At 40.7% G+C, this 18,913-nt stretch overlaps 1 protein-coding gene across 1 annotated transcript in view; it reads right to left on the bottom strand.

Annotated features, from left to right (window-relative positions):
* Nucleotides 1-18,913, bottom strand: part of phlpp2 (PH domain and leucine rich repeat protein phosphatase 2) — a 48,386-nt gene that overhangs the window by 27,327 nt on the left and 2,146 nt on the right. Inside the window, exons 2-3 of the mRNA XM_062422669.1 lie at nucleotides 17,074-17,354; nucleotides 10,507-10,640 (exon numbers count right to left, since the gene is read on the bottom strand). Of these exons, the coding sequence (XP_062278653.1) occupies nucleotides 10,507-10,640; nucleotides 17,074-17,354 (415 nt within the window). The remainder of the gene's footprint in view (nucleotides 1-10,506; nucleotides 10,641-17,073; nucleotides 17,355-18,913) is intronic.

The following is an 18,913-nucleotide window of genomic DNA, read 5'->3' as shown; positions in this document are numbered from 1 at the left end:
AAACAAGTAATAAAGCCAAACACCCGCCCACTGCAGCACACACATCAATACAGAGTCATGATCGTGCACCCACTTGATATGAATTGATACAGGTTGCTTTCACTGGCTTCATAGTACATCTCCAGAGGCAAACTCACTCTTCACCTTGCTGTTTCATGCTGTCAGTCCAGCACCCGGGAATTAACATGGATGTCATTTCTTTTATGTGTGCATGCGTCAGTGAGTTGCACAACTGGGAGGTGACATTATGTCCATGTCACCTTATGTCAGAGGGCTTCATTCTTAAGAGCAGAACCTACACGATGCTAAAGGTGGAGAAAGAATCCTTAAAAACATCTAAATACCAGAAGTGTTTTGGTCGGAAAATACTGCAGCCTTCCATTTGATCATAAAATCTATATTTCCCAGCTACAGTCTACTGGACCTCCACCATTCCTTATAATCATGCTACTTTTCTTGTAATCTTTCCTGGATATGTATGACACTGGTCATCTAAAAAAGACTAATGTGAGACAGAACATGAGTGGCAATCAGCTTACAAGTACGGCACCACAGACTCACACAAGAGACATGGAGATCAAGAGATATTATGAAAACATGAGAGTAAAATAATCAGTGGGTTTAAAAGGCATGAAACTGCAACAATAGTTCAGTCTGAGCCACAACGTCTGCTAAAGTGTGAACCTTAAAATGAAGTTGAAATAGGTATTTGAACATCAATAAACTATGTCCGTCATGCCTCCTTCAGTGTTTTACATCATCTCTGAAGACTAAAGGCGATGGATAGTCCATGAATAGTAAGACAGACAAAGAGCCATGCAGCAAAGTGTGCTCTCTTCTCCCTGGCACTAGCTTAAGTGATCTGCGGTTAGTTTGCTGCTCTACTCATTGTGAAGTGTAGACATGTGTCATAGACTGCACACCTTATCAATGACAGTCCTAATATAGTCAATGCAATTGTTATATAATCAATAGGTTAAATAATACTTTGATCAGATATATATAAAATAATACTTTGATCAGATTTGGTGAGAAATAAGCACACAGTGTACATTCTCGGTATGATTGTGCACTCACAACAACACAACATGCTGCATTTTGTACTTTCTTATCAATTTAACTACCCATCATTGGCCTATTTACGCAATACGAAACTAGTCTTAGCCATAAAGAGCCAACTTCTCTAAAACAAACACACATGCTGTCCCTCAAGGTCTGTGGGGTTATTAGTTGCTAGGGAAACAGGTTTGTTCACAAAATCAAAGTCCAATCTGAGCTGGTAAACGTCCCTACGTTCTCAACAGCCACCACTGGCTGCTCTGTGGAAAGCCGGCAAGATCAATCCCATCTCACCAAAGACAAATAGTGTTGACCAGTCCCAGTGGCTCTAGAGGGGTTTGGTGACATGTCCATAGATGTTGTGTCACACTGTTTTTTGCTGCAGGATGTTTTTGCCTCCACTAAATTAATCCTCAACCTGTGTTAAGCAACCTCCTGAGAGATGCTGCCAAAGTGCAAGGACGGGGTGACAAGTGACAGATCAGTCGACTGTGCGTCTTCTTATCTCTCCTCTGTTCATCTCAAGTGCGGCTGCGGCCTTCACCCGCCAACAGACTCGCTGACATCTCACTTCACATGGCATGCCAGATGAGCAACGAGGCCGCAGCAGGTCAAATTCTGCACCCGTAGAGAGAGGTGACAGAGATGGAGGGAGGACAGGGGAACTGAGAGGCATATGAAAATGTATAAGGTCATATCTGTTATTATTAACTGAAATTGGCAGTATTAATAAATTAAACATTAGAAATATAGCTATAACAATGTGTTGATTATTCAATAAGCTAAACAACAGAAAATAATTCTGCAAATATTTTGATAATCAAGTAATTGTTCAAATGAAAATTCAACAGTTTTGAGAATGAGCTGCTTTTCTTTATCTAAAGACTGAATACCTTCCAGTTTGGGATCATTTATCAGACTAAACAAGACATTTGGAGCTCTAGGAAATTGTCTTGAAAATGTTTCACTGTTTTATGACAAATGATTAATCAATTAATCAAGAAAAATAATGGATTATGAAACCCTTGCAGCCCTGATTACAATGATAAGCAAAAGTAACAACGTATAATTCAGAAGAGCTGTTAATTAACTGGATAACAGCATGTATAGAAATTAAAAGGTCAGCCAATTCATCGTCCCTTTTTGAATCATGTCTCTGTAAGTTTTGAGAAAAACTTAGCAGTCAAAAGACAGTCATGTGCCAATTTTCTCTTTTGTGTTAGATAGTTTTAGTCTGTAACTCCTCATCTTGTTTTGAATGTCATTTATGTTGTTTTAATCACATATTTGATTATTTTAAGGCAACTGTTAAGCAGTTATTTGGACACAATACTCCCTGTATCACAGGTCTTTTCTGTTTTGCTCAAGAATGCATAGATTGCGTTAGCATGCAGTAGGGGGTCAGTGGAGGCGGAAACACAGTCTGATTTCACTCAGAACAGCAAGCTCTTTTTAGCAGCAAATTCAAATTCAACCCACCACTCAGATGCCTCCTCTCGGTGGCCTGTTATTTAAAAAAATAAAAAAACCTCTTCTTTAAACTCTGAGCATGGAATTCAGTTCTGATATCAAATATAGCATAACTTGCAGACAAATGGAAAGTGCACAGCTGAAGACAGATTACATTAAAACAGACCAATAACAGACACCGTTAACATTTTCTCTCAAATGGTAAGCCATCTTATTTGAAAATTGACCATCAATCTAGAATGAGAGACAGTCTGCAGGTTTAAAATGAGAAAGAGGAAATCCTCTAGTATAGTGGATAGGAATAGTGCTCCATCACAGAAACAGCACATAATGAGGAGCTGGCAGGAAACCACCAAGAATCCGCTCTGCAGAGCTCTCTTGATCGGGGCAATTCTGTGGGTACAACGATCTGAATAGAAAATTCATTTTTCTTTCAAATCTCAGTCAGACTACTTCTCTACTTTTGGTCGCTGTAAACTTCTTTTTCCTCCCTGTAAACCAGAAAATGAAAGAGAAACCATATGCTTGGTTATTTACTGTGATTCAATGCTGCCCCTTCAGGACATGATAATTACGACTTGGTAATAAATCACTGGGCCTCAGAGTTTCAGACATAGGTTCACCGTCTATGCCATCACAGACATTCAACCTCTTCATTTAGGTTTAATTTCCACTGGTAAATTGGCACCAGCCAAATCAATAACTTATTAGGTAAGTTCACAGTGCTCGCAGATGACTTATTTCCTTCTGCTCTGAAACTGGCAGTAGGCCTGACATGAACTGTGTGCAGCAGCTTTAGGTCTCAAAGCTCCAAGATGTAAGATGGAGATCACCCAGGCAGAGGTGGAACAGGGCCCAGTGGACAAGTGCCAGAGATTACAGCACGCCTTATCTGTGCAACAGCTGCATGGGCCGACCCAGAGAACCACTCGCCCTCAGGCCTCTGAGCTGTTTTCACTTGGAGCATTTTTATTAAGTCAGCATTTAGAAATGTGTACTCCCGTGCCCATGTTTGTTTTCATCTCATCTGTATACCTCAGCAGGAGTGTGAGTGGGAGGTGGGAGGATGGAGAAGGTTCGAGATGAATTTCCTGAACAAATAAGAGGATGCTGAAAATCTCCACCAGTCATATAAAAAACACTCTGCTTTCATTAATCATTTGTTTTTTCCACCAAAAAAGCTCAATTACTTATTTGCATTAATATCTTTAAAATACTTCTCCCTTCCTCTTTTTCCTTTAAAAAAAAAAAATCCATAATCTATAAAAATGTAAATATTTTCATCTCAAAAGTAAAACTCCCCCTTCACTGAAAAGTCTATCCTCAGTGTATGTACACTGGAGGTTTCAAGTTTCCACATCACACTTGTGTAAGTTAATATTGGACCTAACCTGACCTGCCAGATGGTTTGTTACACAGACCCATCTGAGAAACTGTCCTTGGAAACTTTGGAAAAGGAACTCTAAGAAAATACTTGGCAGGTGATTGGACGAACCATCTTTTTATCACTGTCTTACCTGCTAGTCCGCTGGATTTGCAAGATCACAAGTTTATGAGATCAAGACATCATACAAGAATCCTCACAATACACTGATTAATCTGAACCACCAGTGATTCAGACACAAGCACATAACTTGAAGCCTGACAAGCCTGCGTGATATCGCAAATGGAGCTGCCTTGCAAAATAATATTGGACCACAATTGGCTCCAGACTAGTTGTGATGACACAAATCATGTTCCTAGGAACAAGTCTTATTTAACTATTTAGATTTACTTTATTGCCACTTTCAAGTTTCAAAAACACAGGTCGGGAACCACTGATGTCAGCCTATTAAATTGCATAACTCACACATACGGTGCACCACATCAGCCACTGTAGTCTTTATTGATGGGCCACAGTTCCCCTCATCTGCGTAGTCAGATCATTACCCCTGACAACAGCTGTTAGACAAGCAACCACCTGGGAGAGGGATCTCAGCATAAAGCTGTTGTTGTGTACACCTTTTCTTCCATTCGCTGTAACATGACTGGTTCATTAGACGGAGGGACCGCCGGTGGGCAAATGGTAAGGTTCATCTCTCTGAACACGGGGGGCTTGAATGCTGCATTAAAACGAACAAAGATTATGACTCATATCAAAAATCTGAACGCCGATGTGATACTTCTTCAGGAGACACACCTGTTAAAGTCTGAACATGGAAAGTTGAGCCGACCATGGATAGGACACATTTTTCACTCCCAATTTAATTGTAAAACAAGGGGTACTGCCATATTAATTAAAAAAAACGTTCAATTCACCTCCTGTAATATTATCACAGACCCAGAGGGACGTTATACAATTGTCTCTGGTATTTTATGCCAGAAGCCTGTGGTCTTGGCATCAATCTACGCCCCGAATTGGGATGATCATAGTTTCTTTAATTCAGTATTATCTCTAATCCCCAACCCGGACTCCCATACTTTGATTCTTGGCGGGGATTTGAATTGTGTCATTGACCCAGTTCTCGATAGATCGAGCTCCCGAATTATCCCGCCCTCAAAGACGTCACAAACTTTGTCCACCTTCATGGACCAATTTGGCTATATTGATCCCTGGAGATTCATGTACCCATCTACCCATCAATATTCCTTTTTCTCGCACGCCCATCGTTCTTTTTCCCGTATTGATTACTTCCTGGTGGACAAAAATCTTATCTCATCACTTATCTCTGTACAATATCTACCCATAACAGTTTCGGACCACTCAGCGGTAGTACTAGATCTCCGTTTTGACCTAAAACCCAAACATTTTAGGTTTTGGCGTCTTGACCCTCTCTTACTTAGAGAAGAAAAGTTTTGTAATTATATTTCTGATTCCATCACTGTCTTTTGCGACACCAACAAAAATAAGGAGACCTCCCCATCTTTACTGTGGGATACCCTGAAGGCTTTTCTCAGAGGCAAGATCATTTCATATGCATCTTATGCTAATAAACAACGCAGAAAGCGTAAAGAAGAACTAGAAAAATTAATTGCTGATTTGGACAGATCGCTAGCAACAACATATACTCCGGACTTGTATAAAGAGAGACTTAGACTTAAGACAGAACTCGACTTACTCCTTTCAACAGAAGCTGAAAGACTACTTTTGCGCTCCCATGGAACGCTGTATGAACACGGTGACAAGGCTGGGCGCCTTCTAGCACACCAGCTAAAAGCCAGACAAGCGTCCAACCAAATTGTCCAGATCAGAGACGAATCAGGCACGGTAGTGACCGACCCAATTAAAATTAATACCTCATTTAATTTGTTTTATCGTCAATTGTATGAATCTGAATCCCCCGGCGATGAAACCCAAATGGACGCCTTCTTTCAAAAACTAGACTTACCAACTATTTCACCTAACGCCAATCAGACACTAGATGCTCCTTTAACACTTGCTGAGATAAAAGAAGCAATAAGCTCAATGAATAGTGGCAAATCACCGGGCCCTGACGGGTACCCCGTTGAGTTTTATAAGCGATCCTCTAATCAGTTGGCCCCTTTACTTCTAGAGATGTTAAACTATTCACACAGCCATGGCTCTCTACCAGCCACTTTATTGCAAGCCTCTATTTCCCTCATCCATAAAAAAGATAAGGACCCTTTAAACTGTGCATCGTACAGGCCGATTTCCCTTCTACCTGTCGACGTGAAAATACTTGCGAAAATTTTAGCTCGTCGCTTGGGACCCATTATCCCTTTAATCATCTCGGAGGATCAAACAGGGTTTATTGGTGGGAGACACTCCTTTTCCAATGTCAGAAGGCTTCTCGGCGTCATCCATACTCCATCCTCCCCTATAGATCCGGAAGTGGTTATATCTCTTGACGCCGAGAAGGCCTTCGATAGGGTGGAATGGCCCTACCTCTTTTCTTCCTTGCGGCGATTTGGGTTCAGCTCCTGTTTTATTTCCTGGATTAAATTGTTGTACTCCTCTCCGCAGGCGTCAGTATGTACGAACACACAGCGCTCTGATTCTTTCCCCCTTTTCCGTGGCACACGCCAAGGGTGCCCCCTTTCTCCACTGTTGTTCGCGCTTGCCATTGAGCCGTTGTCCATAGCATTGAAATCAGAAGGAAGATTCAAAGGAATAAGGAGACATGGAGAGGAGCATCGGGTCTCGCTGTACGCTGATGACCTACTCCTGTATGTAAGCGATCCCCTGTCAAGCCTTCCACCGATTCTCTCAATTCTGGACTCGTTTAGCATATTCTCCGGGTATAAATTGAACATCTCCAAAAGTGAGTGTTTCGCGATAAATCAATTGGCTACTGAAATCCCAACTCACCTTATACCATTCAAGACCACAGCGGTGGGCATAAAATACCTAGACATAATGGTAACACGATCTATGCGCACACTGAAAGAACGGAACTTCTCAGCATTGATGGCAGCAGTCAAACAAGATCTTCAGAAATGGAACCGTTTACCACTGTCTTTAGCGGGTAGAGTGCAAACTGTAAAAATGAACATCTTACCAAGGTACCTTTATCTCTTCCAATGCTTACCAATCTACCTCCCTCGATCATATTTCAATCTTATCAACAGCATCATATCCACTTTCATTTGGGCAGGTAAACGGGCCAGAGCGAATAAATCCTTACTTCAGAGGGGCAGATCACTGGGTGGTCTAGGATTGCCCAACTTCCTATGGTATTATTGGGCAGCTAACGCACAAAAAATTTTGCTCTGGTTCACCGCACCTCAACATAGTTGGTGCCAGTTAGAAGCAAACTCTTGTTCCACGTCCCTCCAGGCTCTAGCATGTAGCACCCTCCCCATCTCTCCTGCAAATTTCACATCCAACCCCATTGTAACTCATACATTAAAAATTTGGATTCAAATCAGGAAGCGGTTTGGATGGATCTCCCTCCCCCAAACTACACCTCTTTGTAATAATTATTTATTTGTACCAGCCAAGCTTGACAGCGCTTTGCAGCTCTGGAAAACAAAGGCCTGAAATGTCTGGGAGACTTGTACATAGATGGACTGTTCGCCAGTTTCAACCAACTACGCTCAACCTTCGGACTAGGTAGCACAGACTTTTTTCGCTTCTTCCAACTCCGCGACTTCGCACAAACTCATTCTCCTCAGTTCCCCCAAGCCCCACCCCGCAGCGGTATAGACTTAGTACTCCAGGCTAAATCTTTGCCTAAGGGCCATGTCTCATTTCTCTATAATCTCTTATCACCAATAAATGATACATCTGTAAATAAGTGCAGGGCAGACTGGGAAACTGAACTCCAGATAAGTATCTCTGATGCTCTATGGAAAAAAGCGTTGGAAGCTGTGAACTCCTCTTCTAGTTGTGCGAGACTCTCTGTCATCCAATTTAAAGTACTCTTTAGGCTGCACTATAGCAGAGACAAACTCTTCAAACTTTACTCAGACAAGACTCCTGAAGCTTGTGACAAATGTTCTCAGACGCCCTGCAATTTAACACACATGTTCTGGACATGCTCTAAATTATCTAACTATTGGAAATTGTTCTTTAAAACTATTTCTGACGTCCTTGGAATATCTGTTAGTCCATCGCCACAGATAGCCATTTTTGGAGTGTCTCCTGATGAACTTGTAACCACATCCTTGCAGGATATTGTTATAGCCTTTGCGTCTTTGATTGCGCGCAGAAAGATTCTTTTCTTATGGAAATCCTCCCAGCCACCTTCCTTTAAATCCTGGCTACAAGATTTATTATTTTTACTGAAACTGGAGAAAATCAAATTCAGTCTTAGAGGCCGTCCTGAGAAGTTTTATTCACACTGGAAACCTCTACTTGAGTATGTCGACAAACTCCCTGCCACTGAAACGTCCCCCTGACTTGACTTGACCCCTGACTACACTCACACCTTACTGATACATCGACCCTCCCCCTCCCCTTAGAGATGACTCCTCACACATAGATTGGCCGACCGGCTAACTGGCTAACCTGACATGCAGAGACGCAGGCAGCAAACAACAATGTATGTTGAATGAATGTTTTTTTTCTTTTATTTTTTTTTCTTTTCAATGTATTTACTTATTTTAAATTCTTAATTTATTTATTTTTTTTATTTTTTTTTTATTATTTTTTTTATTTTTATTCTAATCTTACTATTATTATTATTATTATTATTATTATTAATCTATTGTTTATTATTATATATTTTTTTTTGGGCTCAGATGTATAGGTCTCCGGGAAGGGTAGGGTGGGTGTTGGGTTATATAGAAAATGAAAAAAATGAAGATGTGACTTTTTCCGAATGTACTGTCCACTGCAACTGTGAATTAATAAAAAGATTTGGAAAAAAAAAAAAAAAAAAAAAAAAAGCTGTTGTTGTGTGTTTAAACAATACATCACAGCCCACCCACATCAACATGGTGGGTGGAAATGAAACACCAGGGTTACCTTGTGCCAGCCAAAAAACGAAGTATGCTGATGAGACTGTACGACTGGAGGGGTAAGCACAATGGGATAATTCAACACAGCAACAATAACATGCAAACTACACTACAACTTACTTCTTACTCACTTGCAAATTCTACAGGCAGCAAACAGCCAAATGAAGTTGTCCTCTTGACCTTAGTTGAATATCATAGTGCCAGAGTACCAGTGAAGCTTGGTCCCTGGTCCTCTTTTCCCATGAGCTGACAAAAGGAGGCAGGAAGTCTCCCAGGGGCCCAGGCTAGAGTCTAGCCAATGCGGCCTGACTACAGATAGTAGCCAAGACCCAGCCAGTTCTCATGTTGGCAAGGGGCAAACAACGGCTACGCTTCCACTGGACACAAGGACTAAGAATAAGACTGAGGCCACAGTGAGCTTGAGATTTGATGACTAAACAAACAAACATCGATTTTATTACCAATGTGGTAAAAAAAGAAAGTTGTATTTATTCTTTAGATGCTATCAAAAGCCATGATAACATATTACACTATAAAGGCTGCTCATAACCCCAAATTTGATGATTGACAGATATGAAGTATGTATGAGAGATAAAGCAGGTCATCATAGTATCTTATAGTACACAGTTATATCATATTGGTCAAATTTGAGCATAATCTTGTTGTTTCAGATGATAAACAAAGTCATTATATCTGTTCCTAAATCTTTTCACTATCAGAATAGTTTCCTTGCATGTCCCTGGTCGAACAGAACATTTCAATGCAAAACTTGTGTTTTGCCTGTATTTTTATTCAGTGTGGCAGCACTGCATTTCAGTGTAGGGAGGAGTGTGTGCTCTGTGTGGGAGGAATGACATGTAAGCCCTTTAGACGCTGCGGTTTGCTCAGTCTTCCTCTTTCTCTGGCACCGCAGCAAGCAAGCAGTTATAACCCCAAACGCAAGGAGTTCCACTGACTCAGCAGGAACAGCAGTCAGTTCATTAAGTAGAAAAGCATTACAGAACAACGTTACCCTTAATGGCAAATTCCTTTATTGCTAGATAGTATCATTTGACCTGCAGAAAACAAGAACTAGAGATGTTTCTGTGATTATCTAAGTTGTACTTAGATTCACACAGGGATACAAATTTGTCTCTATAGAGTCAGGGTGTGAAATAAACACACATTCCTTCTGCTGCTGCATTAATATATCACACTCACACAGGAACACTTAGTCACTCCTGTCCTATGGTCAAGGGACCATGTTGACAGCAGCAGGTGAAAGGCAACCCTCACGGGGATGAAGGAACACCACAGGAAGAAGGATGGTGGGTCACTCATCATGATTGGTGTGTGTTTGTTGTACCCCCAGCTATCTTGAATGCTAGACACAGCTTCAGAAAGGCATTGCGTTCAGGGAGCCTTAGCCTACTGCATTTACTTTCTCCAGAGGGAAATCCTTACTGAAGAATGCCCACTTTCATGCAAACACAGAGACCTTCTTCAGAGGAAGATACTGGGCCCCCAACCAGATCCCAAGGATCAGCAGCAGATAATGAAGAATGGGGATGATGGCCTCTGTAGGTCAGTACTCACCACTGTACAAGCGGATCAAGCAGCTGAGGTCTGAGTTGGCTGCCTCTTGCTGTACTCGTACAGGGTCTGTATAGCCCATAGCTGCCAGATAGTCATATACCATATGGAGAGGTCGTTCAGTGGGGTCCAGCCTCCTGCAGGAGAGAAGCAAAGGCGAGGTGGTGGGAATGTGTAACATCAATTTCTTTCAATCTCTATAAAGAGTGACACATACACAGAAGCATTACAAAAAACTTCAAGTATTAAACTAAATGAGTACAGTTCCTTTATCATCTCTAGCAGCAGACAGTTGATCGAAAAAACATTTTTTTCCCCTAAGAAGAAACTGTAAACAATGCAGTTAGACTTCAACTACACTAACTTTTTTTTTTTTTTTTTAAGATTGTCTGTGGCATAGACACCTTTATTTGAAAGTAGTTTACCGGAGAGAGAGGGGGGTGTGACATGCAGAAAGGTCCGCCGGCTGGGACCTGAACTGCGTACATGGCACGTGCTCTTAACCACTTGACCACCTGCGCGCCGAACTACACTAACTTACATTACAATTAAACTACAAGAAAATAAAAGTCTGATGAAAAACTTTCACCTGTCTCTGCAAAATCACCCTGACCAACCAGAAGTCACATGCAAAGCAGCAAGAAACTAGACCCCTCACCAGCTTTCCACCCACATCACAAAAACATTACAAACAATGCAAAAGCACTGCTAACAGGGTCTGATGGGTGCTCCACCTTTTTTGTGTGTTTTGGAATTTTGTTTAAAGAAAAAAAATGCTCTCAGATGTTTGACCACAGAATGGATCAACTTCAGCCAAAAAATTATCAAGCCAAAACGTGGAAAATGCACTTGCGCCGCCAAAACATCTTTGTCTGTGCTTCCATGCCTCCACTGCTTTGGGTCACATCATAGGAAAATACTGCACAAGTTTTAACCTCACAGACAAACTGAAATTGCTAACTATGATAAAAATAAACAAGTTACAGACTTATCACCCTGCATACTATATCTATTTTCTTGATAAAACCCAAATAAATGTTAAGGCCAATCTTACTCAAACTGTGGATGTAACTTAAGGAAATCATCTCACTTCAGTTTTAATATCTTTAAGGGCTCTTCATAATGATATGTAGCAGGAGGAATACCAACCCTGAAATCTGGTACCCCAAGCCAGATACAATAGGCCTTTACTTTTAACACCATCATGCTGCATGAAGGACAGCAAATCAAATGAAACTCACACTTTTGTTTAATATAATAAGTGTTATGAGTGGTTATCTGGAGCCTTCCATTTTTATGACTTTAATTTCTTTTAACAGGTCTCAATCTAATGTAAATACATGAGGATTATGGATGTTTTTTGTAATTTGTATCCTGCAAGACACATCTGCCATTTAGAAATAAGGCAAATACAGTGTTATACCATGAAGACAATGAATTGATGTTAGTAGTGATTAGTTTTTTATTCTTATTTAAAGTAAAACTGGATTAATCAGTATCTGTATGACTGACCACTATGTGTATTAAATTATTAAAAATTAAAGAACATTTACAGTAAATAAAGCAAAAACAGTGCTTGAATTTCAAAACATCACTGTCCCGATACAACAGCTGCAGGCCACCGTCCCTCTGTGAGCATGTGTGATTTGCAGGATCATGTCATTTGATTTCACACAGCTGTGGCCTAAACACCTCAATGTGGGATTAAGGCAGCTTCCATCCAGCAGCAAAGGGGATGACTGACCGTGCCTGTTAACCATTCATACTGATGCTAACATTCAGCACAGATATGCCTCATTTATTCACAAATCTGCTAACCTTGGGCAATGCAGAAATAAGCTGTTAAATATCTGTTCAAAGGCAGGCAATGTGTTATTTTGTACTCTGGGTGGAAGATCAATTATGCAAAAAATGGAAACGTGTCTCTGGATTTACTGTAGATACACACAGGAGTACATGTTACACAGATAGGTGGTGTGTAGAGGAACCCTACAAACAATGGTGCACCAACACAGGTGTCTCCACTTATTTGAGTTGAATAGACTTCTCTGGATGGTGTGGCCATGCACAGATGGTAATTGACTGACAGTTTACTCACACCTTTATCATTATTATTAGTTTGTGCTGGTGATTCCCAGCATGGTTCCACTGAACACAGACACTGAAAGGTTTAATCAAAAAATATTTAAATTGTGTGTTTTAATTTCATTGGTGCATATTTCAAATATTATTTGTTTTCAGGAGATGTAATGGCTCTGTGATTATAGATCGTGTAGCAACATAGAAGCCAAGTGCTGGGAGCAGGAGGTTGTAAACCTATTCATTATTTGTCATCCTTGTACTGTCTTGGAGGATACCTTCAGTGAAAATCAATATTCAGACCATAACTAAGCTTACAATTTATGAAACAAATCACAATATTTGTGGGTAGACATAGTTTTTTACTTTGCTACTTCTACTGTAGTAATGCCAATTGTGTGCTAAATCTGAGCATAATGTTAATTGATACTAATCTTGAAGCTTTATAGTTTTTTGCTTTGGGACATAGCAGTATAATATGTTCAGCCAATATATTGTCTTGTAGTTATTGCAAATTAAAGCTTTGAACACAAGAAAAATGTGAGATAATGGGCCAGATGCAAGAATATGTTCGTATTTTTCGTCTTAAATCTGTCGTACTTTTTTCGTGAGGTGGAATTTACGAGTGAGCCACGTCGGATTCACCAAACACTTGTATCACCAGGAAACAGTCATAAATGACATTCGTAAACATGATGAATCCCACCCGTTCTAAATGAACAAGCGTTCCCGAGAATAGTAAATTAACATGAATGACGCCCCCAAAATACCATATATGGTCAGACGACCGGCAGGTTGTGCAGAAGCTCTATTCATGAAAATAGCACTAAAGACTAATAATAAAAACTTTACGAGCTCTCAGACTGAGGTCCCGCTCTCAGAAATAGATCAACAGAAACACATATTATTATTTAGTGTTAGTGGTGGAATTAAAGGTCCTGAGAAAGACAAAGAATGAGGAAAAATGACCCGTGCTGTGAACGCTGTCTCAGCTGTTGCGCACACTGTCACAGAAATAAAAACAAAAATGACTGAACATGATTTATTCCAGGGGATGTCATCAGCCAGGGAGTTAAACTATTACTTCGATAAGCAATATTTCAATTAAATGATAACAGTTATTAATAAATAGTCAGTTTATATTGTGGAAAAGTAACTGTGGAACAGTAACTGTGGACAAGTCACTTTGTAGTTTCGGCCGCTAATATTTATATTGTACGCTTGCATTATATCATAGTTTCAATTGTCAATTTAAATGACTGATATATCTACCTAAATTGTTAAATAGCCTACTTCTTTATACTGAATAGCCTAATTATTTTACAAACAGAGTAATGTCATCATGATTATGGATTCAGAATTGCAATTTAATGAACGGGACGTAGACTTTCCCCCCCTTCTCTACATCCCCTGTAGTTCACACCCATTACTCAGGGGTCTCTAAAATACTGACAATATAATAATCGCTCAGCCTGCGGATCGACATTATTCATTTCTCTGTTAAGTGGTAGTCAGCATACAGTGATGTTAAAAAGAAAATCCAAGTCAGTTGATTCTGAAGCTCAACTGCTGATGTTACACCTGCTGCCGGATTGCTGTCAGCACAGACCTGCTAACACCCGGGATGACAACGCAGGGCAAGCTGGCAGAAGAAGTTGGAGATGAGGGTAACAGTTCAACAGCTCGACCTCTTTGTGTCTTTTGTGCTGATAAACTACAGTAGGTTACATCACTCTGTAGTATAGCTACCGTATCGTGCTTGGCTGTATTGTATCATACAGTGTTGTTTGGTCTTGATACCTGTGTGGAGGTGTTATGTGTTCATTAAGTGATTATCATATCTTGCTTATCTAGTATATGATGTCATCCCCCCTCCCCGGAAAAAATGTGAGTTCCCCCAAAAGACATGATATCGTTGGCACACAGACAATTAGACAGTAACAGTCAGGTTTTTTTGCTTTGGAGGACTGCAGGTTGGTTGTGCATGACAGGTACGACGGGTCGGCATTACTCGTAAATTTTGTTCTTACCTTAGAGAAAATCCAAAATACGAGAAAATTGGTGAATGCGGCAAATTCTCGTAAATCACTCGTACGCATGGTTTAAGAACGAATCTGTGCGTACGAGTGGTTCTTGCATCTGGCCCATTGATACCTAAGTCATCCTCCATCACCTGTATCCTGTTGCCAAGGTTCACAATTACTAATCTGTTCCAATCCTTCCCCTTATCCAACGATCCTGTTGCACCCAGCCTCTACCCTTCACCTTTTGAGCCCACAGGATACTGCTCCTGTGTCACTTTTTTGGACAGAATTTGGGATCATTCACCTGTAAATTTTCCTTCCATATCTGACTGCAACTTAGCATTGACACCTGGTTGAGGTTGCATCTGATATTTTCAATCATAGCAGTATACATTAATTGCTATTGGTGTGGTCCTTCACCTTGCAGATTGTAGATACAAGCAAATGAGATGAGATTTCTCTGCAGCGTGGCTGGCCCCATTTTACATGTTAGAGTGAGGACCTCAGTGATTTGGGAGGCTGATGGTATTAAGCTGCTATTCCTCTGAGAAGAGCAAGCTGACTTGTCTTGTAGCCTCCCTTTGGATGTGTTCTGGGCATTACCAACTGGGAGGAAAGCCATGGACAGACTCAGGACATGTTGGAGGGATTACAAATCCCATCTGTCCTGGGAGCACTTAGGGATCCCCCAGGAAGAGCCTGTCGGTGGGAAAAAGAATACCGGACCACTTTGCTCACTCAGTTGACACTGTGATCCTGTAAGAATGGATGTACTCCATCAAGTCCATTGCATCAGTAAATGTATCTTAAAAGGGAGCTTGTCTGACTAAAAATGCAGAAAAGAATACAGACATCTTCCTGTAAGCAGGACAATACTACAGGCTATAAAAAGAAACCGGAAAAAAGCTCACATCTCTTCCATCATGTCCTAACTTAGTTCTCCTTCCTCAGTGCTTCTCTCACTACTATCAATAGCTTTGTATGTCTCAGGTGGTTCTTTCTACTGTACATACATGTATTATCAATCAAATCACTAAAGTATAGTTTATCTAAATTGATTAACATGAAAGAGAGAAAATTATAGGCTTGGGAGACTTTTTAAGGTTTAAGTCCCAGCTCATGTATTTTCCATGAACATATGCACTTTTATAATTTAATGCATTTATGCTAACCTTGACTTCACTGCATGTGCTGTCTGTAGGAACGGAATTTTCCTTTGTATAAACAGAAATCAGAGTTTCCTGAAGTTGGTAATACTCTGTTTTCTGATGAAGCCTTTATTATTCGATTATCATACTGGCTGGCAGACTGCAATTTAAGTGCTGTACACAGCCTTTCCACAGCTTACCAAAATCCTTTCATTTTTACCAGTATAATTATTCTGCAATGCCTAGAGCTCAACATCAGCATAAATATAACCAGGTTGGTTTATACACTTAGTTAGTTGATCACCAGCCTATAAAGCGAATAACAACTTCCAGTCATGTTTCCAACACAATACATGATATCAATGGCATGATCTTTGTGACATTAATGTTCACCTATACACCCATTAATTATGCTCCACTATAAACCCAACAACTGTCATTTCTCCTAGTTCCCCACATCATTTTCAGATTCTAAGATCATCATGGAAACACTGAACAGACAGTAAGCCATAAGCCCCTGCACTTTAAGCTACAGCTGATTACTTATTTTATATTTCCTATGTAAGGATATTTCTGATATGCTCACATAGGCTTTCCCAGGAAAGCAGAAAAGTAACAGCCCAGATTCCTTTCTGGTCATGGATCAGCAAGCCAGCATTTTATACTTTCACAGATAATCAAAGGGTCATTTGCTATTTCTGTCTACATACAGTATGTCTTGTGGATCTGAGAAAGGCTTACAGTGGTGCTCCCTGAGTGTGTGGGTGAGGTGCTGTGGGATTGTGGGATGTTGGGGTAAGTGCAGCAGGTCCTCACTGCTGTGTTTGCCTTCTTTGCATCAAGTCCAGCTTGTTCAAGGTGACATTCTGTTTGCAGTTTCCGTGGGCAGGATATCAAGTTAAAGCAAAGGCCTGGTCTAGTTTTGTGAAATGAGATAAATAACTATAATGCTTAAAATGCTTTAAATTTGAATATGTTAGTTAGTGTTAGTGTACTGTTGTGAGTCTGATGGAAGAGATGTTCTTTCATTTTACCCTACAGCTGTCTAAACAAGCTGCGAAAGGGCTCACATTTCGTTTGCACTATGCACGTGGAACTGCAATCCAAAGCATCTTTATATGCTTTATATATCTTTTTTATTTCTTTCACTTATTGCCACGTCCATGTACAGTAATTGCATGATTATGGACTGGGCTGTGAGGTGTTAGATGCTTCTGAGTATAAAACAATCCTGTGACTGACTGGATCAAGTAGAGACAGTGATGCAGGGCTACAGCTGTTGGATGTTGGGAACTTATAAAGTATAAGTACGTATTTACCTGACTAGGTCTCCATGCAGCTGAACATAGAGTCCCTGTCCATCCCTCTGGGCACACAACTCTTCAACTGTGGTGCTGGTGGAGCAGAGCACCAACTGCAAGTCTGTCTGAGGGGTGGAAGAAGCCTGGGGGCCAGAGGCAGGTAATTGGGGGTCTACCGTTCCCCCATACAGACACACACAGCCCCGCTGGGTATCCCCCTTGAGCCAGTCCCGCTCTCGTGATCCAAATCTGGTCTTTCTTGTCACGCAGCCACGACTCCCATTTCGCTTCATGTTGCGCTATGGATACAGAGAGAGTCATTCAAACACACACACTGACATCAGAGATACAGATCAGGATGTCTAATAGCCTAAGGACCTTGTTGATGCTCCCAAAGGTGCTGTGGGCTTACTTCAATCTGTTGTTTCAATTAGGGCTATGACTAATAATTATTTATTAACAAACGTAATTTTCTTTATTAGCAGAGAAATAATTTATTCTATAAAGTGTTAAAAAATTATGGAAAAAATCCATCTCAGTTTCTGAGAGTCTAAGATAACAGTTTGAAATGTCTTGTCTTAGCAACATTCTGAAACGCCAAGGATACCTCAACTGAACTGATATCACACTTCCTGAGCTGTCTGCCTGTAAGAATAACACTGACTGGAATTTATGAACAATCCTGTGAAGAAAAAACCTTTTTTATTCTGTTATCAGTTTCACTGGGGATGGACTCTGTACCTGCATTACTGATAGCAACTAGTATATCACATTGTGGCTAATCATTATGGCCCTAATCATGGTTAAGTTAGCCGGATGGGCGTTAGCCTAATGTTTTCCCCTGAAAGTTACGGGATGCTAGACTGTTTAACTTGGGCTGACTGATGTCACACTAAAATGATAAAATGTCAGTAACATCAGCTGCTCAAAGACCACAGATCACAAAAATGTTCTGTATTCTGACTCTGTAAGTAGGCTGGAGTTTGTCAAGGATGCTCCTTGACCTCATTTCTATACAGAAAATGTATGGACAGGATATCGAGATACAAGTATGAAGACGAGGTTGGCGATTAAAAGGTGACATCGCTGTTTGCAAATCATGTTGTCAAGCAAGCAACCTGATAAAGGTCTGGCAGGTCATGTATGTTGTTAGCATTAGCTAGCGTCAGTGCTTTTACACCTATGCCAGTAGCCTCATTACCAGTTGGAGTTATGATTCCTCCAGAGGCTGCATAGCCAGTGCTCATTTCCGCCGAGAGTTTTTTTGAAACTCCAACCACAAAGCATTGGACTTTTTCCAGGTATGTAGCCAAATTAATTCCCCAGTGGGTGTGCCTTGCTATCTTACCCACTTAGTACCTCCCCTCTTGGCAGGTGGATTGCTATCTTGTGCTGTATTAGCTAGTGCGTTTTATATTTGACTGACTGCTGTCGTTGAGGTGTTTTCATTATATCAGCTATGTCACCGCTTGGGAAACTTTAGCAGAGAGTGTTTTGTTTCGCTCCTTAGCTACTCACTTACTGTTGTTAATGGTAATTACATGCAATTACAGCTACCAGGTTGACCTGTGTGAATAGTGACACTACTGGAGTCTGGGTTTGTAGCGAGTGTTTTTCACGCTATTGCTACATTGTTAGCCTTACAGTCATGCTCTCCATTTGGAACTCTTGCTTGGTCCTTCTAGAAGATGGCCTTGACACATGCCCTTCGTGCCTTGGCATTGAACACCTGAGGCAGACAATGCTTGCATTAATTGCAGCTGCATGCAGTTAGCAGAGAGGACAACAAGATGACACCTCCAGTGCTAAGAATAGGTGGAAATGTGATGAACAATTGGCCCTGAAAGTGGACAAATTG

This window comes from Scomber scombrus, chromosome 1 (genome assembly GCF_963691925.1).
Source record: "Scomber scombrus chromosome 1, fScoSco1.1, whole genome shotgun sequence".
NCBI classification, from domain to species: domain Eukaryota; kingdom Metazoa; phylum Chordata; class Actinopteri; order Scombriformes; family Scombridae; genus Scomber; species Scomber scombrus.
Note: the sequence above shows the minus strand (reverse complement) of the source record. Positions and strands in the feature narration are given on the sequence as shown.